At 42.6% G+C, this 26,960-nt stretch overlaps 2 protein-coding genes across 6 annotated transcripts in view; one reads left to right on the plus strand and one right to left on the minus strand.

Annotated features, from left to right (window-relative positions):
- The window catches only part of pou6f1 (POU class 6 homeobox 1), a 28,281-nt gene extending 13,788 nt beyond the window's left edge, over positions 1-14,493 (minus strand). For 2 of the 4 annotated variants that reach the window (XM_063209062.1, XM_063209061.1), the window contains exons 1-4: positions 11,380-12,078; positions 10,368-10,542; positions 8,886-9,028; positions 5,233-5,482 (exon numbers count right to left, since the gene is read on the minus strand). In XM_063209062.1, coding sequence (XP_063065132.1) covers positions 5,233-5,482; positions 8,886-9,028; positions 10,368-10,542; positions 11,380-11,574 — 763 coding nt within the window. In that variant the 5' untranslated portion in view covers positions 11,575-12,078. Of the gene's footprint in view, positions 1-5,232; positions 5,483-8,885; positions 9,029-10,367; positions 10,543-11,379; positions 12,157-14,151 lie in introns of those variants that run through there. The other 2 variants (XM_063209064.1, XM_063209063.1) reach the window with 2 other exon arrangements.
- A 4,677-nt stretch (positions 14,494-19,170) lies between these two features.
- Positions 19,171-25,991, plus strand: dazap2 (DAZ associated protein 2). 2 transcript variants are annotated; one of them, XM_063209075.1, is made up of 4 exons: positions 19,171-19,347; positions 21,570-21,688; positions 22,299-22,577; positions 23,872-25,991. In XM_063209075.1, the coding sequence occupies exons 1-4, from the start codon at positions 19,335-19,337 to the stop codon at positions 23,998-24,000; spliced, it is 540 nt and encodes a 179-aa protein (XP_063065145.1). In that variant the 5' UTR covers positions 19,171-19,334; the 3' UTR covers positions 24,001-25,991. The 2 variants fall into 2 exon arrangements, with proteins under 2 accessions (XP_063065145.1, XP_063065146.1); XM_063209076.1 differs by having other exon boundaries at positions 19,173-19,347; positions 22,329-22,577.
- The last annotated feature ends 969 nt before the right edge of the window (positions 25,992-26,960 follow it).

Raw genomic sequence — 26,960 nt, forward strand, 5'->3', positions numbered from 1 at the left:
GTGCAGGGTATTGGTTACAGTCCCTGGAGACATGTGGGTTTAGGTGCCTTGCTTAAGGGCACTGCAGCCATGGAGTGAGGTAGAAAGTGACAAAGGTGAGATTTATACCTGCAACCCTCTGAAACTAAAGCCCATCTCCTTAACCATTAGGTCACGGCTGGTTTGGTTTGTGTTGGTATAAATGCTTGATACCTTGATGTGCCCTTTTCTTTTCATTTTTTTTTTTGATATTTTGTTGGTCTGTTTGACTTTATGACAGTACAGTGAATATTGTGACAGGAAACTAATGTGGAGAGAGAGACGGGGAAGGACCGGCAAAAGACCTGGGCTAGGAATCGAGCCCGGGTCGGCTGCATAGTGGATGAGTGCCCTACCGTTAGGCCACGGCAGGGCCAGATGATGTGCCCCCATGCTGGTTGATTTGCTTTATCTACTTGGTTGTGGTTCCTCTGGTGTGAAAGTAACCTAGCCAGATTGGATGAAGTGGTACAGTTGAATGCATCACTATTTATTGAAAAGTTGTTTTTGTGCTTTAGTCCAGTGCTGGTGGTGACGATCTGCGAGGTATATTTACCACAGATGCATTCAGAACAATCCAAAGTAAATCAAAGCACTTCTGATTGCTACAGTTGCTACGTGTACATGATGTTTTTGAATCGGATCTAATAGATCGGATTTAAGTAGATCGGATTAAGAGTTATTTTGCGATGTGTATACATGGCAATTTCACTTAAATGCGATTAAACGTCTGGGGAAAATAAAGCATTGCGATTGGACTGAGGACGCACGTGCTGAGTGAGCCAAATAAGGCGTGGGGGCGTGGTCGCCAAACCTCCGGGGAACTACTGGGACCAGGGCCGCGTTATCCTATGGTGCAACCGGTGCTGCAGCACCGGGCCCCGCCACTAGAGGGGGCCCCGGACGTCGTGAGATCAGAGAGATTGGAAAATATGAAACGATATTTTGAGACAATCAATTGTACTTTTGACGCATTTCGCCATCCGTAGGCAAGCAGAGGCGCATATGCATATCTTGTCACCAGGCTAGACAGGCAGCTTGGGCCCCCAAGACTGTAGCTGGGGAACAGCAGTGGCGATTTGTTACAAGTGTTCTTTCTTTTTAATTTTCGCTTGGCCCCCCTATTGAGCCTAGAATCGCCTCTGCATGCACGCAGGAATCGGAGGTCGGAACTTATCATTTCAGTCAGATGCTTCTGGTTGTGTGCCACCAGTGAAAACGGTGGTCAATAATTTTATAGTTTGATGATGGGCTACTGTCTAAAAAAGATGTGAGAAACTCGGCGTCAGCACTTGCTTCAGATTGTACGGATAAACTTCAGCCCGGCATGGATTAACGCATTGAAGAGAAGGTTGGCAACGTTATCCATTTTTGTAATGTCAGTGTTATAATCGCTTTTTGTAGGCCTAATAATTGTTGCATAGCGATCATGGACTTGTGCAATCATGTAGGCCCAAGCTAAGCAAACAGAGCACAGCACACCAACCTAACTTTATCTTATTCTATTGTTAAAACATGGGGAAATAAATCACGCACCCAACTGCATTCGCGAACCAAAAGTCTTGCATGGCGCGGCGAGGACCACTTCTGAGGTGTTTTTTTAAAAAGTGTTCACAATACTACGTAGCAAGTGCACCAACCAGCACTCAAAGTTCAGACAGTCTGACAACAACAGGGCAAGCCAATCTAGCAAACACTAAAATGATATGCTAGTCGCATTTTCCTAAATCAATGTTATGGCCATTTCCCTAAAGCCCTGTAATGGGTCTAATGTCGATGCTCTGTCAGCGTTTATCTTTGCGTTCGGCTTTGTGTTCAGTTAAAACATGCCTGGGTACCACTCGCGGATTGTTCAGTTAGCAAGTGGCTCTTATCTGGGAGGGGAAAAAAACTTGCGTGATACATCCACATCCACATCTAAACATTTGGCCTACGAGTTTGCACCGTAATCTACTGTAATGATTGCACACGATTGCATTGTAATCAGTGTTTCCCACAGAAATTTTGGAAACTATGGGGGCAGCCGGGATTTTCTTTGTCTGGGGGGGGGGGGAGGTCTTTTCACGGGCCTTTTTTTTTTGTGGGGGGGGGGGGGGGGGGGTGGGGGGGTTATTCACGCAGTGTAAATGCAAAATGGCAAAACAATGAGTACAGTATGACATTGGCGCATGGAGAAACTATAGGCCTACGCCTACATTTCAGCCATTTATATTTTGAGAAATAAGGCTACATAATACACATGCAGGGGTCTATGTAATGAAAAAAAAATAAAACAAAATAGGAGCATAAGAATTTAAGATTGCTGTGAAATTGTTAACGCATAAACAAAAAGGGTCTAAGAGGGTAGGCTATGCCTTTTCCCCACACACACATTCTACATGAGGGGTGCTGGTCACAGGGCCAGTTTTTCAAAATTCCTCCCATTAAAAGGGCTGAACAACATATTACACATTTATGTCTGTATTCACATTCATTAGGCCTACACATTCAATTCTATATGCAGCCCGATGTCTCCTCTGCCGTGTCAATGAGGGTCTGTCACCTAACTCATTACAACTGTAAAACAAAGCCTGGGGAGTGTTAGTAAACTCATCCCAACTGTCCCTTCTCGGAAGGTTTTTTTTTTTATATATTATTGCTCCCAAACCTAAGTTAACTACAACAACTTGACAAGGCTTTTGATCCCTCTCTCTTTCAAGCACTTGTGGTTTTCTCTATAGAATGTATTTACTCCAGGAGGAAAATGCGAAGGAAATCGTAATTGAAATCGCTTCTAACAAACACGGAAATCGTAAAAAAAATAAAATAAAAAAAAGTAAAAAAAAAGTTAAAAAAAAAAAAAAAAAAAAAAAATTTTTTTTTTTTTTTTTTTTACATTATCGGAAACTATGGCGGCCAAATTTAAACTATGGCGGGCCGCCGTAGTTTCCTCAATGTATGGGAAACACTGGTAATGCACCATCTAGATGAAAACCGCTGACTTCTTAATTGGTAGCCTATATGGTACATTTTGAGGGGATTTCGTGACAGCTTCACTTTGCTGTGGTTCGCTGCTAGGGGATTCCCCTTCCTCGCGTCAAGCGACAGCTGAGTAGGCTACTTTCCTTTGACAGACAGCCAGTCTTTCCAAGGCCATTGGAAGTTACATTAATTGACACGTGTTTCCCACGACGGTTTCGATTCGACAAATTGGTCTGCAGCAACGTAGCAAAAATAAGATACTTTTGGTTGTGCTTCTGTTTGGTAGTTCTAGCTGAGCCGACGTTTAGGATACTCTGTTAAACGGTAGTGCACAGAATCTCCTCCCTGTCAGCTGGCTAGCCTTCCAATGGCTTGCGTTGCGACTGGGGAACTCAGCAGGGGGTTCCGCGCACCCTTTTTTGTGTTGGAGTAGAACGTGTAGCCTGGGTTGTTTCATGCGTTTTAAATAGGCTATGGCTCATTATAATGTGGTGTAGGGGCCCCGGATTGCGTCTGCACCGGGCCCCGGCGAGGGTTAACGCGGCCCTGACTGGGACACAAGCTTATCTTCAGCCCGAAAATGAATTCCCTCAGTGGACTCAAGGCTGGTAAAGTCCCCTTTGGGTCTGGTTCTTTCAAATGCTAGTTAGCACCCTCCTAGCTTAGAAAAACGAACTGGTGAAAGGGTGATGTGGAGTAACTTTGTTGTGCTTAATTACTTCGTGGGGCACTTTTACATCAATATATGGAAGCCACAACATTTATAGTCGCTTAGGGACTTTAAATTAAGCAAAACTTTCATGTGAAAATCAACAGGAAGTGCCGCCATCTTTTTCTCACTGACAAAGAGCACGGGCTCTTGGCGCCATCGTGTGGTCAACGAGCATGCGTGGAACGACCGGATTTATTGTAATTCTGATTAAAAGGTTACATGACAGAGGAACGTGTTTAATCGGATTTAAAAGAGGAATAAACCACCCACTTTAATCGGACTTAAGTTTAAATCGGAATAAACTTAAATCCTGTTCTGTAAGTGTTTACATGATGTTTTTAAAGTGGAATTAAGTTTTAATGAGATTTAAAGTGAGTTAAATCGGATTTAAATGCCTCATGTAAACGTACCAATTGTAACGTTTACCTGACTGCAGTGGACCAAAGCAATCAAACTCTAGCTTTGAAATTGCCCCAATAAAAGTGCAAAGCGCAGATCAAAAGAGGAGGTGCTGACAACCAGATTGTCTAGAAGGAATTCGTAACAATCGTGCACTTTGTGACAAGTTTCTGATTTTGGAAAATGTGTTAGGTATGGGTTGAAGGTTTCCAAAAATCATTGGCTACAAATTGGCGGTGCTTCCTAGTGGCCGTAAATCCAGAAGATAAAAAATGTCCTTATTTTGCCTCATTTTTACCTACAGTCCATTTAATGAAATAATAGTTATACCAATACCATATTACTATTTGAAGGTCTTTTTCATGTCAAATGAGTGCATCATGGTCACTTTTCTCTTGAAAAACAGTACATATTACACTGTTCACTGTAATTAAAAGTAAAATCCCATCCCAAATTTCTGCCCCTGCTATTTGCTATTGCTATTTGTCCATGCTATTTGAACAGCCGGCAACACAACACGTTTTCGGCATGTTGCGCATGAAGAACGCTAGTCTACAGGTCTGTATATTTCGTTTATTAAACCCCAACATCACCAATTGACTTGTATTGGTTGTTTTCCCCCACAAATGGGCGTAACGCACATGGAAAACGTCACGCCGTTCATGAGTATATGGCTCTGGTTAGGCCTATACCATGATTCATTTACTACCTTCAGCTGGCAAATGTCTGATTACTCTTGCACCTGTATATAAACCTGAACTCTCAACCTCCTCTTTGTGAAAGTTTGATCTGATGGCTTATTGTTTGCTCTGCTCTGCAAAGCATGTGGCATTACTTGTGGTATTGTTGGACATTATGTGCATGTTGCAAATTATGATTTGCTTTGAGAGCTAGCTTGTAGTGGTACATTGCTGTGTTACTTGATACAGATAAGATTGGCTAATGTTGTTTTCAAAATCATCATTGTGATCACATTTTCTTTCATATCCACCTCAGACTAAGATACATCCATCATTGTAAAACAGCACTGCATTCACTAAAATTGCATTTATGCCTCACGTATGCAATGGTATCTCTGAGGTCCTAACTTAAGTTCGGAGGAACAGGTAGGATTTTAGTTTCATGTGCCCCCAGACTCTTACCCTGCAGGCCCTGCAGGCCCTGCAGGCCGGCGAATGGCAGCTTGAGGAGGCTGGTGACGGGGTTGGTGGCGAGGCCGGGCAGGGTAGCCACGGTGGCGGTGGGGAAGGTGAGCACGGCCAGGCCCCCCGCAGCAGCCTGCCCGGCCACCGAGCTGGCCATGCTGAGAGGGATGAGCAGGGGCTGGCCCAGCGAGCCCGGAGCAGCCATCATGCTCGTCATCAGAGTAGCTAGGCCGTCCTGCGTCAGCACCTGCGGGAACAGGCATGACATGCAGACATCAGGTTATGTTACATTAAACTACTACATTACACTTGTCCAAGGCGATTATTTAGGTGCAGGATATTGGTTTTAGTTCCTGTAGCATCAGAGCATGAATTGGCAAGTGCAAACATTACACTTAGCACTTATGCAAACCGACTTGGAGTTACGTATTTAAGTGCAGGGTATAGGTTATAGTCCCTTGAGCATTAAGGTTGCCAGGCCGTCCTGTGTTAGGACCCGAGGGAATTGTAAGCAGCTGGACGTCTTTTAGTTACAAAGGGGAAAGTAACCGCTGCTGGTATGCAAAGCCAATAGTGAACTGTTGAAAGGTGGAAAAACAGGATTGGGAAAGGAAAAACACATAATAGTATACACACATGTGGCAGAACTGCTAGCTTGTCATCTTAGCTTGTTATCTTATCTTTTGTAAACTGAGCTTTAGAAATAAATAACTTGATGGATAACGCTAATGCTTAACTTACTGTACATGCTCATTTGCTATCAATCAGGGCTTTCTTTTTCTTACAGCCAAACCTGAAAAAAGAGAGATGTGCCTGCCTAAGAAGTCAGTGTTGTGCTCAAAAGTGACCCCCCTGCCTGCTTGAAAGTCGTAGCAAAACCCTTGAACAAAAAATCATCCCAGATTCAGAGACTGAAGGGTTGTTTCTGCCACAAAATGACCCAGTGCCATACATGAGTCTTAAATTACTTAGCGTTAACTCACCTTGTCCTTTTCAACCATCGGAATGCATGTAAACAGTGAACAAGAATCACTGTATGGCAGGGAGTCCACTTTTGGGCACAACACTGGCACAGAGTTTAGGTGATGAGGGATTGATGGCGCATTCAGGCCGACTGAGAATCGTGCCGGTGCCCGTTCCCGCACATAATTGCGAAACGGCCACAGATATTGTGCTCATGCCACAGATATTGTGCTCATGCCACAGATATTAGCATTCGCGAACCGCAAAGTTGGTTCGCAATGTGAGCCGAAAAATACTTGTTTTTTCTCCGCGAACCGTGACGGCAACGTGGCCGTCAGCAGGTTCATCCGGGTAAAACGGTCACGTGCGGAAAAAGTTCAGAGCCCAGTATGAACACGGGCGGTTCGCAGGTAAGCACTTTAGTGCCAAACGTAACTGGTGCGAGCACCGGCAGTGGCTCCGTTCTGGTTGGCCAGAAAACCCTATGAGAGACTCACCTGTGAACCAGCGGCGTGGACAGTGATTGGCCCTGTAGTCCAGGTCCAGGTGTGTGTATGTGTGTGTGTGTGTGTGTGTGTGTGTGTGTGTGTGTGTGTGTGTGTGTGTGTGTGTGTGTGTGTGTGTGTGTGTGTGTGTGTGTGTGTGTGTGTGTGTGTGTACAGACAGGGGCGCCGCCAGGAATTTTAGGCCCTATGAAAGATTCTAATTTTGGGCCTACAGCCCCCCCCCTTCTTTTTTTTTTCTTTTAAAATTATTATTATTGTTATTCGGGGGAACGGAGGGGGGCATGAAGGGCATGAATCCAACACATAGATTTATATAGGCCTAATTTGAATTGTTAAGAATCTTCAGAGGGGGCAAATAATCATTCTGAAAGACAAAAAGCATTATGGTCGGAAAAGCTGAGGCTTTTGTTTTTCCATATTCAAATAAGACAGATTTCCCAATATCATTTCCATGAACTCTTAATTAAAATAGCGCAGATAGCTACTCAACATAGAGACCATTTTCCTTTCTTTGCGCCTACCCCGTGTGGTTAGCCGCCTGGGTAGCCTACGGGACGCAATTCCATAGGGTTACACTCACAGAGCTTATTGGTAGTCCGCGTCAGTCTGGTATTAGACATAGGCTGTGCCGTGTGCGCAGATTATCCAAAATGATTTGATGACTGACGGCAATAGCCTATCTAACCTGCAGCTGTCTCGTCAAATCGCTGTTCATTTTCTGCATCCAAGTTTTCCGTCGGACTGAAACTGAACGTGACTAGTGGTGCGCTGTCCATCAGCACCACGCTGACATTAGTCTAATTTAGACGTCCGATAAGCATTAGCCTATTTCGTGCCAAGGGTAAAACTCTTTGTAACTTCATGAGAACAAGAAAATCTCTTGCCCTAGCCATTAGGTTAGCCTACTCCGTGTTGTTACATTGTTGTGAGGAATGATTGTAAAAATAGCCACCGCTTGTCAAAGGCACCGCTCTCCTGCGCAAACATGATAATTAAATGGCTGATGAGAGCATCCAAAACTTAGGCTACAAGTTGTTGTCAAATCAGCCTTCATTCCCCTCACTTAAGTTTCAACTGATGCTGTTGGGTGACCAGAGAGAACCGAAACTTTACTGATGAGAGGGTCAAAACCGAACACAAACAAAAACGAGTGTTGTGTTCCCCCCTTGCGCTGTTGGTCCACACCGCGCTGACATTGACAGTTGATAGACGTGCAACATTCATGACGAAACGCGGATATAGCCTAATCTACAAATTTGATATGGACAAAACAACAACCCCTCCATCATGAGTGTTGTGCCATTGCTATGCAGGATAATGGCCGAACCATTTAGTTATATAAAAAACATTATTTTGGCACTTAATACCCACGAAGCAAGCGATTCTGTCAGCCCTGCAATCGCTTCAGCAGTAGGCTATGGTAGACGGGAAAGTAGGCTATTATGTTTGGAGGCCAAGTAATTTATCACTTTTGCTGTTTGCTCGCGGTGACAATAAAGGTGGAATTTTTAAATAGGAGCCATGCTAACGTGCTCTCTTGGAAGTTTATCCAAGGATTCTGTTTGTTAGTTAGGCCTATCATTTGATTGCGTTTGCAAACGCAATGTCATTGAGTGAGCATACCTTCTTTCTTGGAGAAAAATTGAGTGACCAGTTGCCTGCTTCTGACCCTCTCTTCTTTCTGCCGTCTTTTCTTGAGTTTTTGCCAACCTGACTACATTACTCTGTCAGCACCAGCTCACCATCATGTGGTTAAGACATAGATTGTAGCCTACTGTAGCCTACATTACTAACATTCTAACATTCTATGGGTTAAGAAGACCTCAAGTCGCTCTGTACTCCTGCTGCCAGCATTTCGGACGCTGTGCGATTCAACGCCTCGCGCGCCGCCAGATTGGACCGCACCATTTCGCAAGCGCTAAGGGGGGAAGGGTCCTAAAGAACTGACGAAAACGTTATGGAAATCGATAGTTGTGTGTTTAATGGGCCTACGCTCATTTCTAATTACCATTTCATTGTAAATAGATATTTTTTTAAAGGGGAAGAATATTAGTTCTAATATTTTATTAGGCTATTAATTGCCATCCACGGACGGGCCGTTGCGTTGGTCTGGGCCGTTAGAATCAGTACCACTTTTCCCCGCCTGTCGGCGCCCCTGTGTACAGAGGGTCTGAGGCTCACCTGTGGGCAGGCTGTCTGGACGGTGATGGGCATTGTAGTCATTGTAGTCTGGGGGACGGACACACTGACCAGCTCAGAGCCAGCCAACGTTTGGGCAACAGTAGGGATGGAGGACCCAGCAGACACCACGGGCTCCACCAGCACTGCAAAATCACACACAGGCACAAATGAAGTGACGTGAAAGCCAAAAGTGAAGTGAATACACAACTATGTATACACGCTTACACAACCGTGTGTAGTCTGTGTACACACACACACACACACACACACACACACACACACACACACACACACACACACACACACACACACACACACACACACACACACACACACACACACACACGCACACACGCGCACACACGCACACACGCACACACACACGCACACACACGCACACACAATAGATAATGATGCCTTTCACCAATATCAACCAAAGGTTTCCTTAAACAAATTTACAAGTATGTATCCCAAAATTGCACTCTATCTATGTATGCTGTGAAAATGGACATTAAGGTAAGCGGCTAGGGCGTCAGACTTGCCGGTTCGACTCCCGACCCGCCAAGTTGATGAGGGGAGTAATTAACCAGTGCTCTGCACCAACCTCCTCCATGACTGAGGTACCCTGTGCATGGTATCTTCCCACCACACTGCTCCATTGGGGTGCTGTTTGGGGCTGCCCCCTTGCACAGGTGAGGGATAAATGCAATTTCATTGTGTTGTGGAGTACTGTGTCACAATGGCAAAGGGAGTTTGGCAGGTGGGCTTCACTTTCATTAAGATGCATTGAGCAGAAATGCAACTGCTCTAGAGAACAATAACACTGTGGTGTACAGACCTGGCAGAGTGCTGCAGTGAATGGCAATTGATTTTTTCATTGCATGTGGAAATTTCTGACAGTGGCCTGCAAAAACAGTCGGTCACCATTTGTCTAATGACTCATTTAAGCATCAGCTAGCAGTGTTTCTCAACAGGGGTGCCGGGGCACCCTGGGGTGCCGCGGGCCCCCCTCAGGGGTGCCGCAGAAACATGACTGATAAATAAATTATGTAACATAATACATATTTTTCTAAATTGATAAGTTAATGCTAGTCAGTGGAATCTTTCATCTATAAAGTAAATATAGGTCGTCCCAGTCAGCTGCTACTTTGAACGTAGGTCGTGTGACGTGTACTTTTTTAAGTTTTTGTGGTATGCCATGTTACGGTTTATTGGTTTGGGATGCCTTGAAATTTTTAATGAATTGAAAGGGTGCCTCGCCTAAAAAAAGGTTGAGAAACACTGCGTTAAGGTGATAAGGTGATAAGTTGAGTGCATAAGTTGAATCCTACTTTCTGCCCTGGTCTTTTAAATCTATTATTACAATGAAATGGAATGGTAAGTTAAATCTATTATCACAATGTACGCTCTGCAAACAATCAGCACCACAAGTGGAGAGTTATGACGCGCTGCATGAATTTCAAATTCAGCAACCCCACTCACCTTCAGCTTTTATTTTACCGGCTGACGCGGTGGCATTCGCGGCCCCCTCCAAGGTCAGCTTCCCCCCCTCCTCGCCATCTGCCGCCGCCTTCCCCTCGGAGCCCGAAGACGCCAGAGAGGAGTCCACCTCCACTTCCAGGACGCGGATGGTCTCATGGCCGGACATCACAATAACCTGGGTGTGGATTGAGAGGTAAGGACAGGAGAGAGGAGTGGGGTGAGTTCAGGCCAGGGTGTGTCATGTCAACAGATGCCTCATTACCATACTTGAACTTCAACAGGGAAAAATATGGAGATGCTGTATTACAGCCTGTAGTAAGTCTGTAGTAAGTCTTTGATAGACCCAGAGGAAAATTACAGAGATACCATCTTGGGCCTTTTTTTCTGGACTTCAATGTCATATTTAACTGTTTTTTATGTCATTTTTAACAGTTAATAAATCCTACAGGGCTTCAAATTCCAAATGGTTGGTTGAATTGCCTTAGGAAAGGGAACTACCTGGTTTCACATAAAAACTACATTTTCTATTGCATCAAAAACTAGTCTGCCAGGTCGTGACTTTTGGTAACCACCCACATCAAAACAAAATAAGACAAAAAATAACAAGACCTTGATCATACTTGAATAAGTTTAGTAAGTCTAGGTTAGACTAAGATGCAAATTACAGAGATAGTATCTGAGCCTTTTTTTCCAAGAACAGAATGGTTTTTTTTTATTTATAGAGCGGCAGAAATTATGTTAAGGCTGCCAAATGGAAGGGGTTGAACTCGCCTAGATACTGGGAACTACCTGCGTTTACCTACATTGGAACTAGTTCGCCAGGATACAACCTTTGGTCCCCACCCCCATCCCAACAATACAAAACAATAATATCGGGAACAAAAGAAGTAACAAAGAAGACGGCAGTGAGACAAGAGTGACAAAGGAAGAGATGAGAGGAGATAAGAGGGAGGTGAACTGGCCACCTGATGGACCCAAAGCATCTGAGTGGAAACAAACGTATGTTGCATACCTTACTGTCATGAGCAGAGAATTTCAGAGTGCAGGGACCTAATGGCTGAACATAGCACTTCTGTGCAGTCAGACAGTGAATGGCTAAGGAGAACAGAGAGGCCAAGCACACATTAGGACACAATGGATAAAAAGTTAAAAACAAAACAAAAAGATACACAAAGGAAAAGAGACAACACAACACACGCATGGACATGAGTGAAGCACACAACAGCCCGAGCAGCACCAGGCTACACAGAGAGAGAGGTTAAGCAAAATTGTGTGTCAGCACAGTGACAATGACGACATGACTTGAATGAGTAGGCGGAGTTAGGAGCATACAAGACATCGCTTGAACAGGGAATAACAACAAGAATGGAGAGGTGTGACGCAATGTTTTTGAGGGAGCAAGTGAGCAGGATGTTTTAACAGAGGACAAAAAAACAACTTAACCTGAAGGTGCTGTGTTTGAAGAGTAGGCGTTGGCTAAATTGTTTGGCACATGAACATGTGCATGTGATGATGGCACTTGGAGTAAAGAGGTGTCTGCTGAATTGGGGAGGGGGAGTGTGGGGTGTATGTACGAAATAGAGGAAGAGAGAAATCTTGAAGGTCATTTCTTCGAGACCGCCAGAGCATTTCGGATTTGAGGCATACGTACCTGTTCGTTAACGGTGAGGGGTGCGCTATGCGCTGAGAGCTCGTCGGAGTCCATGTTTCAGAAGTGGGTCACCCCCGCGTGCAATCTCACTGCCTCAGCATACTGGAGGAGAACCAAGTCCTCAGCACCTGTGAGGAACTTTGAAAGAGACATATGGTTGGACTCCGCTATGCAAAAGGAGAGAAAGAGAGAGAGAGAGCGAGAGAGCGAGAGAGCGAGAGAGAGAGAGAGAGAGAGAGAGAGAGAGAGAAAGAAAGAAAGAAAGAAAGAAAGAAAGAAAGAAAGAAAGAAAGAAAGAAAGAAAGAGAAAGAGAGAGAGAGAGAGAGAGAGAGAGAGAGAGAGAGAGAGAGAGAGAGAGAGATAAAAGCAGGTCCAGTACACTTTGGCTCCATAAGCAACTCTTTTCTTCTATTTGGGTTCCCAGAAGATGTGACATGTCCAGCAAATTCTCTTGATCAGTCTGATTAAGAGCTTTTGCTAGGGGAGCATTATCATACTGTGTTCCAAACATCACATTTTAAGGGAACCTACATAAACGAAAACATTTTCAAAAGATTGCTTAAGTCTCCGTTTTGAATGCTACTTCATCAGCTCTTTCTGATACCGGGCCATCACTTTGACCAATTTTATTAACTTGGCAATGCTCTATCACAAATGTTAATGTTATGAATAACCAAAATGCCATAACATGGTTTACTGAAACATTGGTGTAATCTTAGAACCCAGATAGATATTGATCAATGCCATAAAACAAAGGCATATAGTCCTACAAAAGAGCAACTATACATTTAAACTTCTGGGCATAGTATTTTATTTTCCTAAACAATAACTTCCCATGGATAAACCTAAATACAAAACAGACAATTGAAGGCTTGCTTTTTTGCTGCTAGCCACCTTCCATGACAGTACCATCTATCAGACAAACGTCAAGGGTCAAGAATTAGCCAACAAATTAAGGCTTAGTTTACATCAGACCATATCTGTATCCTTCCCACTGCCCATCTCACCAGAATATCAATTTAGCTTTAATGTTGTGATGAACATAAATTGAAAGAGGATGTTGATTTGTTACATCCATAGATTGAGCCTTCATAAATAGCGTGACAACCTCCATGCACTTATAAACTGTTATAACAAACACAATATATTGTGCTGTAAATCTAATCTTAAGTAGTCATAAATTAGTCTTTAAAGAAATGAAGCATTCTTCTCCGTAGGCCTATCACTACTGCACAATGATACCTGTGTTTCTGTCAACATCAATATTCCATTGATTTGGCTGTGGAGCTAAAGATAAGGGGCCACAGGTGCTTCACACCATTTCAAGTCTCCTAGGCATTTCCAAAACATGCTCTGTTCCAGAAGATGCAGTCTGAGACAACAGCAGAAGTAACATTCCTAAAACTATCCCATTCGCATGCATGATCAACTAAAATGGAAACTCGGTGCTATTGTGTGCAGGTACACTCTATGTTGTTTGTTTTAATGTTACACCAGTAAGTCATCTCCTTTCACTGCTACTTCAGAGTGCTGCAGTGAAGCAAGGTGCAATCCCTGATTTGGGACCAACGGAGCAGGGTTGACTTAACATTTTCAGTGTGGTCGATGTATTTGACATGATGCAAGCACGACATGATGCATCAGGGGAAACTATTTTCTTCTTAAAAACGGCCTAGGGAGCCGTAACTCTCTGTCTGTGATATGTAGCGCCGTTTACACGGAGGATGATACTGAGCATGGGATGCAATGTCACGTCCTTTCTCTCGTGCAAACTACGAAAGCCCTGATTAATCTGGGGCTATGACCCTGCCCACCATGAAAATATTACATCTGTCAAAACTTCAGCAGGTGTTACAGCCCACCCCACCCGATTTTTGATCCAATAAAAATCTCCCCGTGTTCCGATATCTGGATACCCTGCAACCCCTTCACGTTTTCGACACCATGTAGTTCACTCACTACTGTGCCTGGGGACTGCATTTTATGTATTTCCTTTCTCTTTATCATAAATATATAAATTATGCTAATTACGAACATTGCATATTAACCAAAAACTCATTTCCTCTTACCAGATCGTCTGACAATGCGATAAAAACGTCGGCAGCAGTAAATGCAATTCCTTTGAAACTTACCTTCAGAATGTCGATTAATCTCGTAGATTCTGCTCTTTCGGGCAGCTTTGGCACAGTTTGGTGTAGACACACATAATTAAAAATTCATCTCACAGCTTCCAGACAGGCGCTATGGCTGCACACAAAAGAGGTATTTGCATTGATAAGGAGGGTCGCAGCGAGAAGAACCTCCTTTCCTAAATATTTAATCTCGATCTTCGTCAACTACAGCTCAGGTGAAGTCCAAACACCTGAGGACAAAGCATAGAGTCGATATCTGCACAAAAGTCCAGCAAAATTAATACAATTTTGGCATTTTGCACTACGTCATGAACATAATTTATGCAGGCCAAGGCTTGCATTGAAAAAAATGCCACTGGCTGATTTAAGGCGAAAATATGGCGGCCTTAAAGGGACAGTCGAAATTTTACAAAAACATGCGCAGTAGAATAGATTTCCAACTGAGGCAAGCCCCTTTTTCTTCTGCTTAAAATAGCCGCCTGAGTTGTGTTGCAGAGATTTTTTGAAGAAGAGGACTTTGAATCTCGCCCTTCTCCTCTCTCTCTCTCCTTTCTTTAGAGCATTTTGTGAAAAATCTAGAGTATGATGCAAATCTGCTTACATACAGCAGCAGGGCATTTTTAAAGCAGACTATTGTTTATTCTTATTTGTTTCATTTTTATATTATTCATGAATAAATAATGATGGTATGCCTATTATATAGCCTATTATAATAGGCTATTAAGTGCATGCTTTCAATATGAATAAGCTTAGGTCAGCGGCGGTAGCCTAAAGTATCAGAAACTGTAGAAGGCAATGCAACTTTCTGCTCAATTTAATGTGACTTTTAATTTGCTATTAATTAGACTTTATTGCTTCTCGCAGTGCTGATAATAATTTAAAAAATGTCTGCATAGTCTTAACCTTGAGGTCCTGAGTCAATCATGTAGGCCTAATTCATCTAGCTCATTATTTGAGATAGCATGATTAAAAGTAAGTTATTTTCATGATGAAAAATCATCTTGAATTATGAGGAACGTAGCCTATAACTGTGCCTCAGGGATTTTCTTGAACAAAATGAAAGTGATCTCTAAGGCATTAATGGGCAGTCATGGGTAAGCGGTTAGGGCGTCAGACTTGTTGCCCAAAGGTTGCCGGTTCGATTCCTGACCCACCAGGTTGGTGGGGGGAGTAAATAACCAGTGCTCTCCCCGTCCTCCTCCATGACTGAGGTACCCTGAGCATGGTACTGTCCTGCCACACTGATCCCTTGAGGCGCCATTTGGGGCTGCCACTTTGCACAGGTGAGGCATAAAATGCTATTTCGTTGTGCAGTGTGCAGTGAACACTTGTGTGCTGTGGAGTGCTGTGTCACAATGACAACGGTTCCAGGTGGGCTTTCTTTTTCATTTAATTTCAGGGTCCAAGAAATCGTAGAATGCACACACATCAGCAGCACAGGTGGACCACACAAAAGATCACTGAAAGGAAAATATAGGTTCACAACACTGTTTGATGCTCCCAGACAAAGTTTAATGGCACAACGGGAGCATCGGATAGTGTTGCGGACCTATATTTTCCTTTCATTAATTTCAGGGTCGTCATATTTAATATTAAATGTATTAAGTCAACTGTTTTGTCATGAACATCATGATCATTTGAAAATTCTTCTAGACTATTTAAATATTGACTGAACAACACCCATTCCGTTTCAGTCATCCAAATCAGACATGGTCATAAAATCCATATCGGTTTAAGAGTTGTGTCTTCACCTCTGCTTTGATATGGTAGACAAAATATATCTTTCAACAGCATGGCAAATTTAGAATAGGCCTAGTTGAGAGCACGCACACACACATACACACACAAAATAAGTGTTGCAAGCATGACATTGCAGGCCTATAACAATATTCATTTGTTACCACAAGAGAAAGTAATGCATTGTAAATTTTACAAGAGCAATAATGAAGTGAACCATTAAAAGAAATTAGGGCAGTCATGGGTAAGTGGAGGGCAGTCATGGATAAATGGTTAGGGCGTCAGACATGTAGCCCAAAGGTTGCCGGTTCGACTCCCGACCCGCCAGGTTTATGGGGGGGTGGTAATTAACCAGTGCTCTCCCCCATTCTCCTCCATGATTCTCCTCACCACACTGCTCCCTTGGGGCGCCATTGAGGTTTGCCCTCTTGCACAGGTGTGGCATAAATGCAATTTTGTTGTGTGCAGTGTACAGTGTTCATTTCTGTGCTGTGGAGTGCTGTGTCACAATGACAATGGGAGTTTGAGTTTCCCAATTAGGCTTTCACTTTTCGGTTTTGTTTTTTCAAATTAGATGCAAATTAGAGAGGATGTTGACAATACATACAGTAGTAAATGGCATTGGAGGTCATTTTTGGTTGGAATCAGAATATCGGTAGGGATTCAAACACCAGATTTTTAAAGGTATGTCACTCCATTTGCCACTGCACATGGAAATAAAATGGTCTTTTAAGCACATTCTGCCTTGTTTCCATGTTTTTTCTTCTATTTCGTTGCCAGCTGGCAAACCCTGGCGTTTGCATGCATTAGCAGCATATTGCCATGGAGCTGAGAGAGAGAGAGAGAGAGAGAGAGAGAGAGAGAGAGAGAGAGAGAGATAGAGAGCTGGCATTGCTGACCAGCTGAATCTGTAATCATCTCCATTGCATCCACTCAGGCAACTCACTCAAACGCAAGGATGTCTTCCTCTGATTTTTTTTTTGCCATATCACAAATACTGTATATTATGGTTGCTAATTCATCAGCCGTGGTTAACCTCACAATGTTTCAAACTTTCAGGTCTGAAAACAGTGCTTTATCTTTCTTATTCCACACAGACAGGCAGTGTTTGTATAATATTGTGTCTGATACATTTATTTTTGTTTCTTCATTTGTTTGTTTCTAAAAGGGGTGGGGCAGGCAGCACAATTGTCAGTGAACTTTTGACCCACAGATCACAGGTGCATCAAAGGTGGTGGTCTAGCCCCTTGCAACACACACACACACACTGACACGCACTCACACTCTCTCTCTCTCTCTCTCACACACACACACACACAGACACACACACACACACACACACACACACACACACACACACACACACACACACACACACACACACACACACACCATCTGTATCAGACTGGTGTGAATTCAATCTTCGTGACTGCAGGCGATTTGCATTCGAACATGTTTTAATGTATACAACTGCTGTGAGTTGTCGTTGTGAAACCTAACAGCCATTTTACACCACTTCTGTTGGATGATGTGTCCATGTCTAATGCAGCGGTGTAGTCTACTTTTTTGAAGTGGGCATACTGTATATTCGAGCATTTTTTGAAGTGGGTATACTGTATATATTTATGCTATTCTGAACAATGGATCAATCAATTTTAAGTGGGTATACTGAAGTTCCTAAAATTTAGAAGTGGGTATACTCCGTATACCTGCGTTCTACGTAGACTACACCACTGGTCTAATGCATGGCTGAGTTGTCTTTCCATGTTTTGCATCTGTATAAAATCTTAAAAAAGGGGTGTTTTATCACATAATCAAACTGTTGTGATGTCAGGACTACCCCTGAGCACTATCTGTTAAAGGTAATGCTTGCTAATCAAGACAGAGATGTTGAATTAATAAACTGTGCAACCTTTCACCTGGGTTTCCTCAAGCTGCCTGTATTTGTTCAGGGTTGTACGATTAGAAAGTGTTGTTACGTGTCTTCAGGTTGTATGGCTTATTGTGTGAGTATGTGCTTATGTTGTCCGACAGTATTTGTGTTGGAGTGTGCAGTATGTGTGCATGTATGAGTGGGTGTGTGTGTATGTGTATGTGTATGTGTATGTGTATGTGTATGTGTATGTGTATGTGTATGTGTATGTGTATGTGTATGTGAGAGTATGTGCTTATGATGTATGACAGCATTTGTGTGTGAGTGTGCATGTATTGCGCTTGATGCCTCTATGTTTGTCCTTGTGTATTGAGTTGTATACTTTGTATTGATGTTGGCTGTAACAAGTTATGATGGTGGTGAAAACAAAATGTTCCTTTGGGGACAATAAAGGCAAGAAATGTACCTTTTATGTGACCCTTTTTACTTGTCAACATCGCCGCTCTTTGGCTGCTTAATATGCCCACTGCAATCTACTCAGGTAGTGCTGATTTGGCTTCATTTTATTGGCAACGGGCAGCACTTGACCACCTTTGGCGATGGAATGTATTCAAATGTGCTGGCGTTATTATACTGTTTTTAATTGGCCTGTAGGCCTACACATGATCAACTTTCGTCACAAATGTATCAACTTTTGCTTGTAATATTTTTAATTTTCTTTAATTCTATTTTTTCATGTTTTCCTTCTGTCTTGTTTTCTTTATTCCATAGTTTTTTAAGCACATTGAACTGCATCTGTGTATGGAATGCCATATGCCTATACAATAGCCTAAACTTGCCTTCCCTTGCCTTAAAAAATAGCCTATAGTTTATGATTAGGACAGCTGAAGGGCCAGGACAAAATCATACAATGTAATGGGGACAATTCTGGGCCCCTGCACCTCTCCCGGGGCCCTTAACATAGGCCTACCCATTGGTCATTGTCATTGCCCGAGATGTTATTAGCCTATTAGGCCTGGCCTATAGCCTACTTTTGCACCTGGAAGCATGGTATCCCATGCGAAGCAGTTTATGAACTGTCACACACTATGCACTATTGTATTTTTGGTCTTGTGAATTTTTGTTTTATTGTGTCTTTTGGTTTTTATTTTGCTGCGCTGTTGTGGTGTGGTTGGCCTACAAGTGAGCACAGCAGAGAAGAGTAGAGTAGGCTAGTAGAGTGGCATGTTCCTATCAACTGTACAACTGCAGTTACAAATACATATGATGAAAGGAATTTTATTGCCCATACACAAAGCATATTGATCAAGAGGAATGATTTACGGCCTGTCACGAAGGGATTGGCTCTTAATAATAAGTCATGTCACTTTAACAAGGAGTTGCCAGTGAAGAATGACGTAGGCTAACCAGCGCTCAAAGGGCAAATGACGATCATGAAAACAAGGAAGTGAAGACAAGGAACTTTGCCTAGGCTGCTGTGTTTTTGTTGTCAGGAAGGCCTCGATTTTATTTTAACAATCAAGACTGCCTCTCTGTCTCGTATTCCTTGTCGATACACAGAAATCCACGAAAAATGAACAACAAAGGTATTGTCACTTTTCCCTCTTTTTTTCCTGATCATTGACTTTCGATCTTTCATAACAGAAAAACATCGCTAAGTCGTCAGCTAGCTGAATAGCCCGTTATATAACGAACGTTTTCTAGCTAGATGCTACAATTAGCACTCTAGCTAGTCAATCAAATAAACAACGAATGATGCCAATGGATGGTCAGCTTACGGCATCCTGTCAACATCATGACACAAATCTGTAGGCATTTGAATGTCATTGTTTGATTAAGTGCAAGGGTTGCTTTGTGTCAATGATCGTCGTCTGCTCAAATTGTGGTTTGCTATGGTGGTGTTGTTTTGTTATCATCTTGCTAATGTTAGCAATAAATGTCGGCTAACTAGGTAGCAGATGCTGGCGAGCTCACCCGATGACGTGATACATAAGGTGACCCCAAAACATTGCCCCTCTTGCAGCATGTAGCTCAATCCTTTGTCTGTAGGAATGCAAGAAGCGATGTGGTTTACTGAGCTAAAGTAAATAATGACGAGGCGGACTGTGGCTGTAGGAACCCAGCTTGGTGTAGTGTCTGATGATTCACGTATCTGCTATGATTAGGGTTATCTCCTCACCAAACAGAAATGCATCACTAAAAAAAAATGATGTGCTTTCTTGTCCTCTTGAGTATGGTTTTCTGTCACAGTTGATGTCTGAGTCTGACCCTTTTACACAACTCACGTCTGTTCGCTTCAGTCATCTTTGTCATTATGTCATCTTTTATGGTTTTACGCGTAGCCTACCTTCACCTTGAACTAGTTTGTCACTCAGAATCCCCCAACACAGGATCCTCTCTGAAAGGTGACTCATACGGTCTGGTGTATTCACATATTTTATAAGTACAGTGTGTTTCGTTTGCCATCGCTTTCTTGTCCTGTTAACGGTTCACAGACCAGCAGCAATCGTTACACGATGTTAATCATTCTTGTACGGGTTTGGCCCCATCACACTGTGGCCTTGGTGGTCAGTGTGGTGATCAGAGTTATCAGATAACGGACAGAATGGCTAGGTGTAAACTAGTGACATGGCTGCATTGCACAGCAAAAAATACATTCAGCGAGCAACAGGTCTTATGCAAGCATGTTGGGTCCTTTGTCTTAATTTTTCCACCAGTGGCACTTAAATATAACCCCCTATTTCCACTGAACACACTCTGGAAATTCATCGAGTTGTACATGTGCCTTTTTAATCACACCAGTCTGCAAAGATTTGAAACTGTAAAACACATACAGTGACACACACTGACTCAAGTGAATATGAGTGTGTGATGTGTCATTTTCCCACTGGTTTACATTTGGTTATTTCCCCTCAGGTGTGTACATTTTATTTAAAATATATTGTGCCTGAGGGGAACATATGGGTGCAGTATAATAGGCCTAATATGATTGGATATTTTGACCAGCAGTGTCAATCAAATTGACATTTTCATCTTACTGGATCAAGTGAGTTCCAAAGTCAACAATCATTCATTATGGTGTGGAAGGTGCCGTCTGCAACTGCAGCTCTACTCTTTCACTATATCAGTCAGAAAATGGTCCCCTTTGATTCTTTGTATCTTCTAGCTGTTTACCCTGTGGTTGATGTGAAAACTCTCCAGTGTCCATATACAACCATGGCTCTATAAACAGACTAGAGCCCTTGGAATGAGTCACAACAAACAGTTCCAGCCAATCCCCACAGTCCTTTAGATGGCTGTAGGTTATTGGAAGACTGCAATATGATTGGTATATTATTTCAAATGTTCGTTTAAGTAAGCAGTGAAAAACTGGCTTCACACCATTTTTTTCATTTAGTTGTTGGTCAAAGGAAATCATTGTGTTTGTTAAACTTTAGCACACATGTGCTATGCCACAAGGTTATGTACATTATTTTGGGAAGCCATATTGAATGTGTACGACTTGTGGTTCAACCTGCTGTGTTGTGGTTTGTATTATGGTTCTCCCATTTCACAAGAAAATGATTCTCAACAACTTGCATAAAAAGCAAATTCAAATTGTATTGAGTCCTTCTGAACATCATGGTGCTGAAACCCATAGATATATTTGTTTTGGGCATAAATTAAAACTGTCAATCTGTCAGGGAAAATTGCAGTTAGAATCGGGTGGCCCCATCTTTTTTTCCAGTGCATTTTTATAAGTGAAGAAATTGATTCCAACAGATAAGAGGTCTTATTCTGAATCTAACTGTTGTGGCTCTGTATGCAGGTTCTTTCCCTCAGCAAGCTGTGTACCCCCAACAGAGCTCTGCACCAATGTATCCTCCAGCTATGCAGGTTCCTGCCACGGCACCCCCTTACTCCGACGCCCCCCCTGCATACTCTGAGGTAGTTCACTTAAGCGCATGCTCTTTCTCTCTTGCCATACATTTCTCCATGCTTTGGTCTTTGATCTTGTGTTATGGTTCAGGCAACATGATGTAGAACCCATCATAGGACACACTATAAACAAAAAAACATTAAGCAAATTTTAGTAGGCCTACTATACACAGTAAGTTCTTTTCTTCTTTTTATTCATTCATTGGCATGATGATGTTTCGACCCTGCGGTCTTCCTGAGACTCACAGTGGGGTCGAAACGTCGTCATGCCAATGAATGAATAAAAAGGGAAAAAATAACTTAAAGATGATAACAATCCAAAAGAGTGCGCAAACCTTTAAAAAAAAAAAAAAAAAAAGCCACTTGTGCCCAAGCTAAGCCACATGTGAAGTTACTACCACACTAAACAAAATTAAGAGACAGTCACCGGAATACACACAAAATCGTGTTTTTCTTCACTCTACCTGTAGTCCTGCTCAAGTAGAAATATAAACCTGTGTCTGATTATGGCCTGAATAAAGGCAGATGCTCTTGAGTAGAGTTAGATGTAAAGTATTTGGCAATTTTTTTTTTTTTTTTGTTGAATGGAAAATTTGAATTTTTAATGTGTGCACGCAAGACGCTTTGCTCCCTGCCTTGCTGCCAACAGATCTACCAGCCCAGGTACATGCACGCACCCCCGGGCCCAGGCCAGATCCCACAGATGTCCTCCGCCTACCCAGGCACCCAGATGTTCATGCCCCTGCCACAGACGATGCCAGTGGGCGCCATGGGGGCTAATGTTCCAATGGCCTACTACCAAATGGGTCCCGTATACCCTCCAGGGTCCACAGTGCTGGTGGATGGGGGCTTTGATGCAGGGGCTAGATTTGGAACCGGCGCAGGTGCCTCCATTCCTGTAAGTACACATGTTGTGTTCCAAAGCTATAGTGACACTGTTTTTAGCTGTGTGCAGTGTACACTGCTGCGAACACCTGTGGTCCGGAAACCGTTTTGCTTTTGAGGGGTTTTGCATGTGACCTTGGTCTGTTGATTACACCTTTGCTTGTTTGTTAAACCCCTATAACTTGTTTGGTTGAATTTTGTAAGCCAACTTGGCGTGCAAACCTTACCATGACATTTACTATAAATCTTAAAATACACACATTGACATTATATTGAGTCTCATGAACTGAATTCTGACTAATCATGGCCATGGTTGAAAAGCGTAGGTGTAATTCGACTTGTCATATTTGTACAAATATCACTTCCTTCTCCCAAATCCCAAACCAGACTTCCAGACCACATCCTTAAAAGGAGAACAGAAAAGGATACTGTTTGGCTCAGAGTGGTGTGTTTAGCTGAAGGCTAATGAGGAGGGTTTTCATGGGGACAAAGATTTTGACACACAGTGCACATCAATACACCCAAAGCAAAATTGTTTCACTCATGCAAATCATTTGAAGATTTATTGTCTTCTAAATGATTATTTCTGCTTGATGAAATATCGTTACCTCTAGTGGCATGGTTTATAGCCCTTGAAACGAAATAGTTTCATCTCATTACTTTGCCAAGCCAGGACCCCGTTTCTTGAAGGCATCGTTGCCAACCAGTTAGCAACTTACTAGGTTTCCAATGGGAATCTGCATTGCAACCAAGTACGTTGCTAACTTAGTTAGACCTCTGCACTGTAAGTGGGCATAACTAGTTGTTTGGTTTGTTCTCACTATGAATTGGCCATGTGAGAATGCTCAGCACACCGAAGTGAAGGATAACTGCAAGTTATCAAGATGTGCTTGCACCAAGTACATCATCTTCGATAATGTCCATATACTAGGCGTGGTTGTGTCATCACCATGGAGGATATGATTGAATAGTAAGGCAGTGTACTGAGAACTGTAATTTTAGTGTAAACTCTTGTGTTATGTGAAATCATAGCCTTTAATTTTCATCTAATGCCGTAATACAGGGACATTTTGCAATGTTTTGATTTATGTGTTTGTTGTTGAAATATGCTCATCTTTCATAGTATTTTTTTCTGCTTGCGAAGTGGCACGTGTTTTGTCACCAGCTGATAAGTGTAATTACTGTGTTATCATTGACAAATTAAGCATTTAAGTGCAAACCACCTGATGATTACATCTGTCAAGGTAATTCTTCTCTCCAGACTGATTTGTTCTGTTCTCTGCTTCCGCCCCATGCTACATGTACAGCCACCTCCACCTGGATGCCCTCCAAATGCTGCCCAACTCGCCGCCATGCAAGGAGCCAACGTGGTCATGACACAGCGCAAGAACAACTTCTTCATGGGCGGCTCCAATGGTGGCTACACCATCTGGTAACAGCGGGCAAAAACCACAGGCTTGTTGCTCTCAACCACCATTAAAGCCCCCATTGAGTCTTTTTCTCTCTCTTTATGTCTCTAACCCCTTCTCACTTTCTCTATTCCCTTCTCTCTGCCTCTCCTCTCCTCTCCCCATCTCCTTCTCTGCCCTCTCTCTGTCTTTCTCTCCCTCCTCCCATCTTTCCTCTTTTTAGCTTCTTTCGGGGCTGCTTGGCCATGCCACAATACTGATATCACCTAACGGAATGTAATATTTTAGAGCCCTTAGTAAAGGTACAGTACTCCACTGCAGATCTAGAGCACAAAACGGCTCAGACTACTGATAGGCTGACTGACCACACCTGGGAAACCCCGCCTCTTTAGGCAAACAGACAAGAGCATAAAGTCTGTCAGTCGCTGATTGGCTGACAGTCACTGGCTGGCGAAAGACTTTATAATGCGCTATTTTTTGGTGGGAGTAAGAACATACCTTTTGCTCTTTTGGCATACAATACAGTCAGACCATTATGTTGTCGTTTTAACACTTATATTTTACACGTATAGACTTTTACACGTATACGTTCTCATCGTCTGTATCGTACATTGTAAAAACCCTTTGTGCACTGCTTTAAATTTTACAGGTGATATCTGTTTACTGGTATTTCAAGGCCATTTTGTTTACGACAGCCACACCTGTTAACGTCTGTTATGCGAAAACACCCTAGCAGAACGAACGAACAACCGTCTTCCTCTCTTAAGGTGCTCGCATTTGGCCATAGCACTCACAGACTCTGATGACTGATGTTAGGTATTTGGTAATCACAACAGGATTTGAGCTGTCACAGGAATAATGAAAAACATCCAAATGATTGCGAATAGAGATGGATAGAGGATCTAATCAGGCGTGGAGAGAATGCGATTAATGACCTCAAAAGTTGAAAAATGCGAGGACTTGAGTTTGTTTACAAGAGCGGAATGATGGTGGAATACTGTACCTTCTGGGCCAGCTTAGACAAACTATAATCAGGTGCCAAACGACGTAAGAGCACCATCAGAATATAAGCAAAGAAATTTACAGATGAATGCAGAACCCAATGCAGTTGCAACATTTTTAAGACTCATTTTTGTGTGATAGGTTTCTTTTTTGTTTTGTTTTTGTTTTCTTTTTTTTTGTGTGGAGAGGTTGGTTGGCTTCATAACATATCTGCTGTTCTAGTCCCCATCTGCCCTTTTTGTTCACACCCTGCGTCGGATACCCAGAGCTGTACATATAGCAGTATATGAGTTAGTTGAGTAAAAAAACTTAAGTCTCCAAACGAGTCTCCCACACACTCCCCAAGTAGGCTGGGTCCAGTCATCACAATCCTGACACTGTGGTCAAGGAGTCACCTTTTTTCCTTTTTTTTTTTCTTCACTCCAAATGTTGGCACATCAAGAGCAAGGTTTTTATTTCCTTCTTAGTGAGTTTCCTTTGATGTATAACCAAGAAGCAGGTTGTACCAAAGATCTGGACTATAGAATGCACTAAAAGCTTTTGCTGTGACTTTAAAGTCATCTTTCATAATAATTCTGCACATAAGGTTAAAAAAGTCAAAAAGAATAACAAAACATATCAACATGTAGTGAATGGTGATGGTTTGGCCGGCATTGCCATGCCCGCAGAGCCTCACCCCTGCTGTGACTTGTCTTTTGTAGTGGGGTGCGTGAAAACGTATATCTAGTGTAATTGCATCTTGATGGTTCTGCATGCTTTTTGCACTTTTCTTCAAAAATACATTTTTTTTTTCCGTTTGTTTTTAATAAAGGATTTATCATTGTTAAATTTTTTAGGAATACTACAAATATTAATTTATGTGCACTGTCAACCAACTCTGAAATGTTAGATTTTTTGCAAATTGTTTTTTGTATAAATGCTTTATAAAATGCAAATACAATGTCAGTCATGCACCTCCCTTTGTGGATGATTTTACAAAGCCGTTTCATTAAACAACAAATGTACCTTCGTTCTAAGGAGGAGAATGTCTGATGGTTTCTAAGGGCTACCACAAAAGATGCATAGAGTCATGTGACTGGTTCTGCATGACAGACAGCAGAGAGAACAGTAGAAAAAAAGGTTAATGGGGGTGATGATGGATGGAGCATGTGTGGTCAGTCACCCTCTTGTCTTGGATCTAGCCCAGTGGACCAGCAAGCGTGTCTATCTTGACCTTGGGTCTGGGCCATGAATATCAGAAACCAAGGACAAATATAGTTGATGGACTAAAATGATAACTGGTTTTGTAGCAGGGCCTTGAATGGAAAAAGGGGGGTTATCCAGTTCAAGTTGAAATTGTGCTGAAGAAACCATTTTGCTCCCCAAATCGATAATCTTAAGGGAATCGTTGCTTGACACACATTCACAGTTCTAAAATCGCCATGAACAACCTGGGCTCAGAAGCTAGTGCTACAGCCACATTTTCTTCCAGGTCATCTGCGTCCACCCGTGTGGCTAATACAGGCCATTTCACCTGTTAACTCCCCATCTGTCCTACTGTACCTGGCTAATTGTCAACTTTTTCACTGAATGACTCGAAATTGTTGGTGTTACACTGTACCATCTGAACATAGGTGTCATTGACTGACTGAAACTGGAATACTCTGTGCATGTAACTGCAAACAATATTGCCAGTATTCAGTTAAAAACTAACTACTGAATATTCCATTTAATTGTGTGGAACAGCATTCTGCAGCCAGAATATTTCTGGAGCACATCTACATTCGGAATGAATAAAGACTTTACATGGCTCGTAGGCAAACCAGACACTTCCACCATTCCTTTTAAAATCAAAATTTTCCCTGCATGCAACTGAACGTCACTGGCATAGGAGTCATTCCCAGACTAATCCCCTGTAGTCAACTGGCCATCTAGAGTTACGGTCCTACAACATGACACTGTATCCTCGTTGAAGCGTTGACCGCCGGATACAGACAATAATCGCA

This window comes from Engraulis encrasicolus, chromosome 10 (genome assembly GCF_034702125.1).
Source record: "Engraulis encrasicolus isolate BLACKSEA-1 chromosome 10, IST_EnEncr_1.0, whole genome shotgun sequence".
Taxonomy (NCBI): Eukaryota; Metazoa; Chordata; class Actinopteri; order Clupeiformes; family Engraulidae; genus Engraulis; species Engraulis encrasicolus.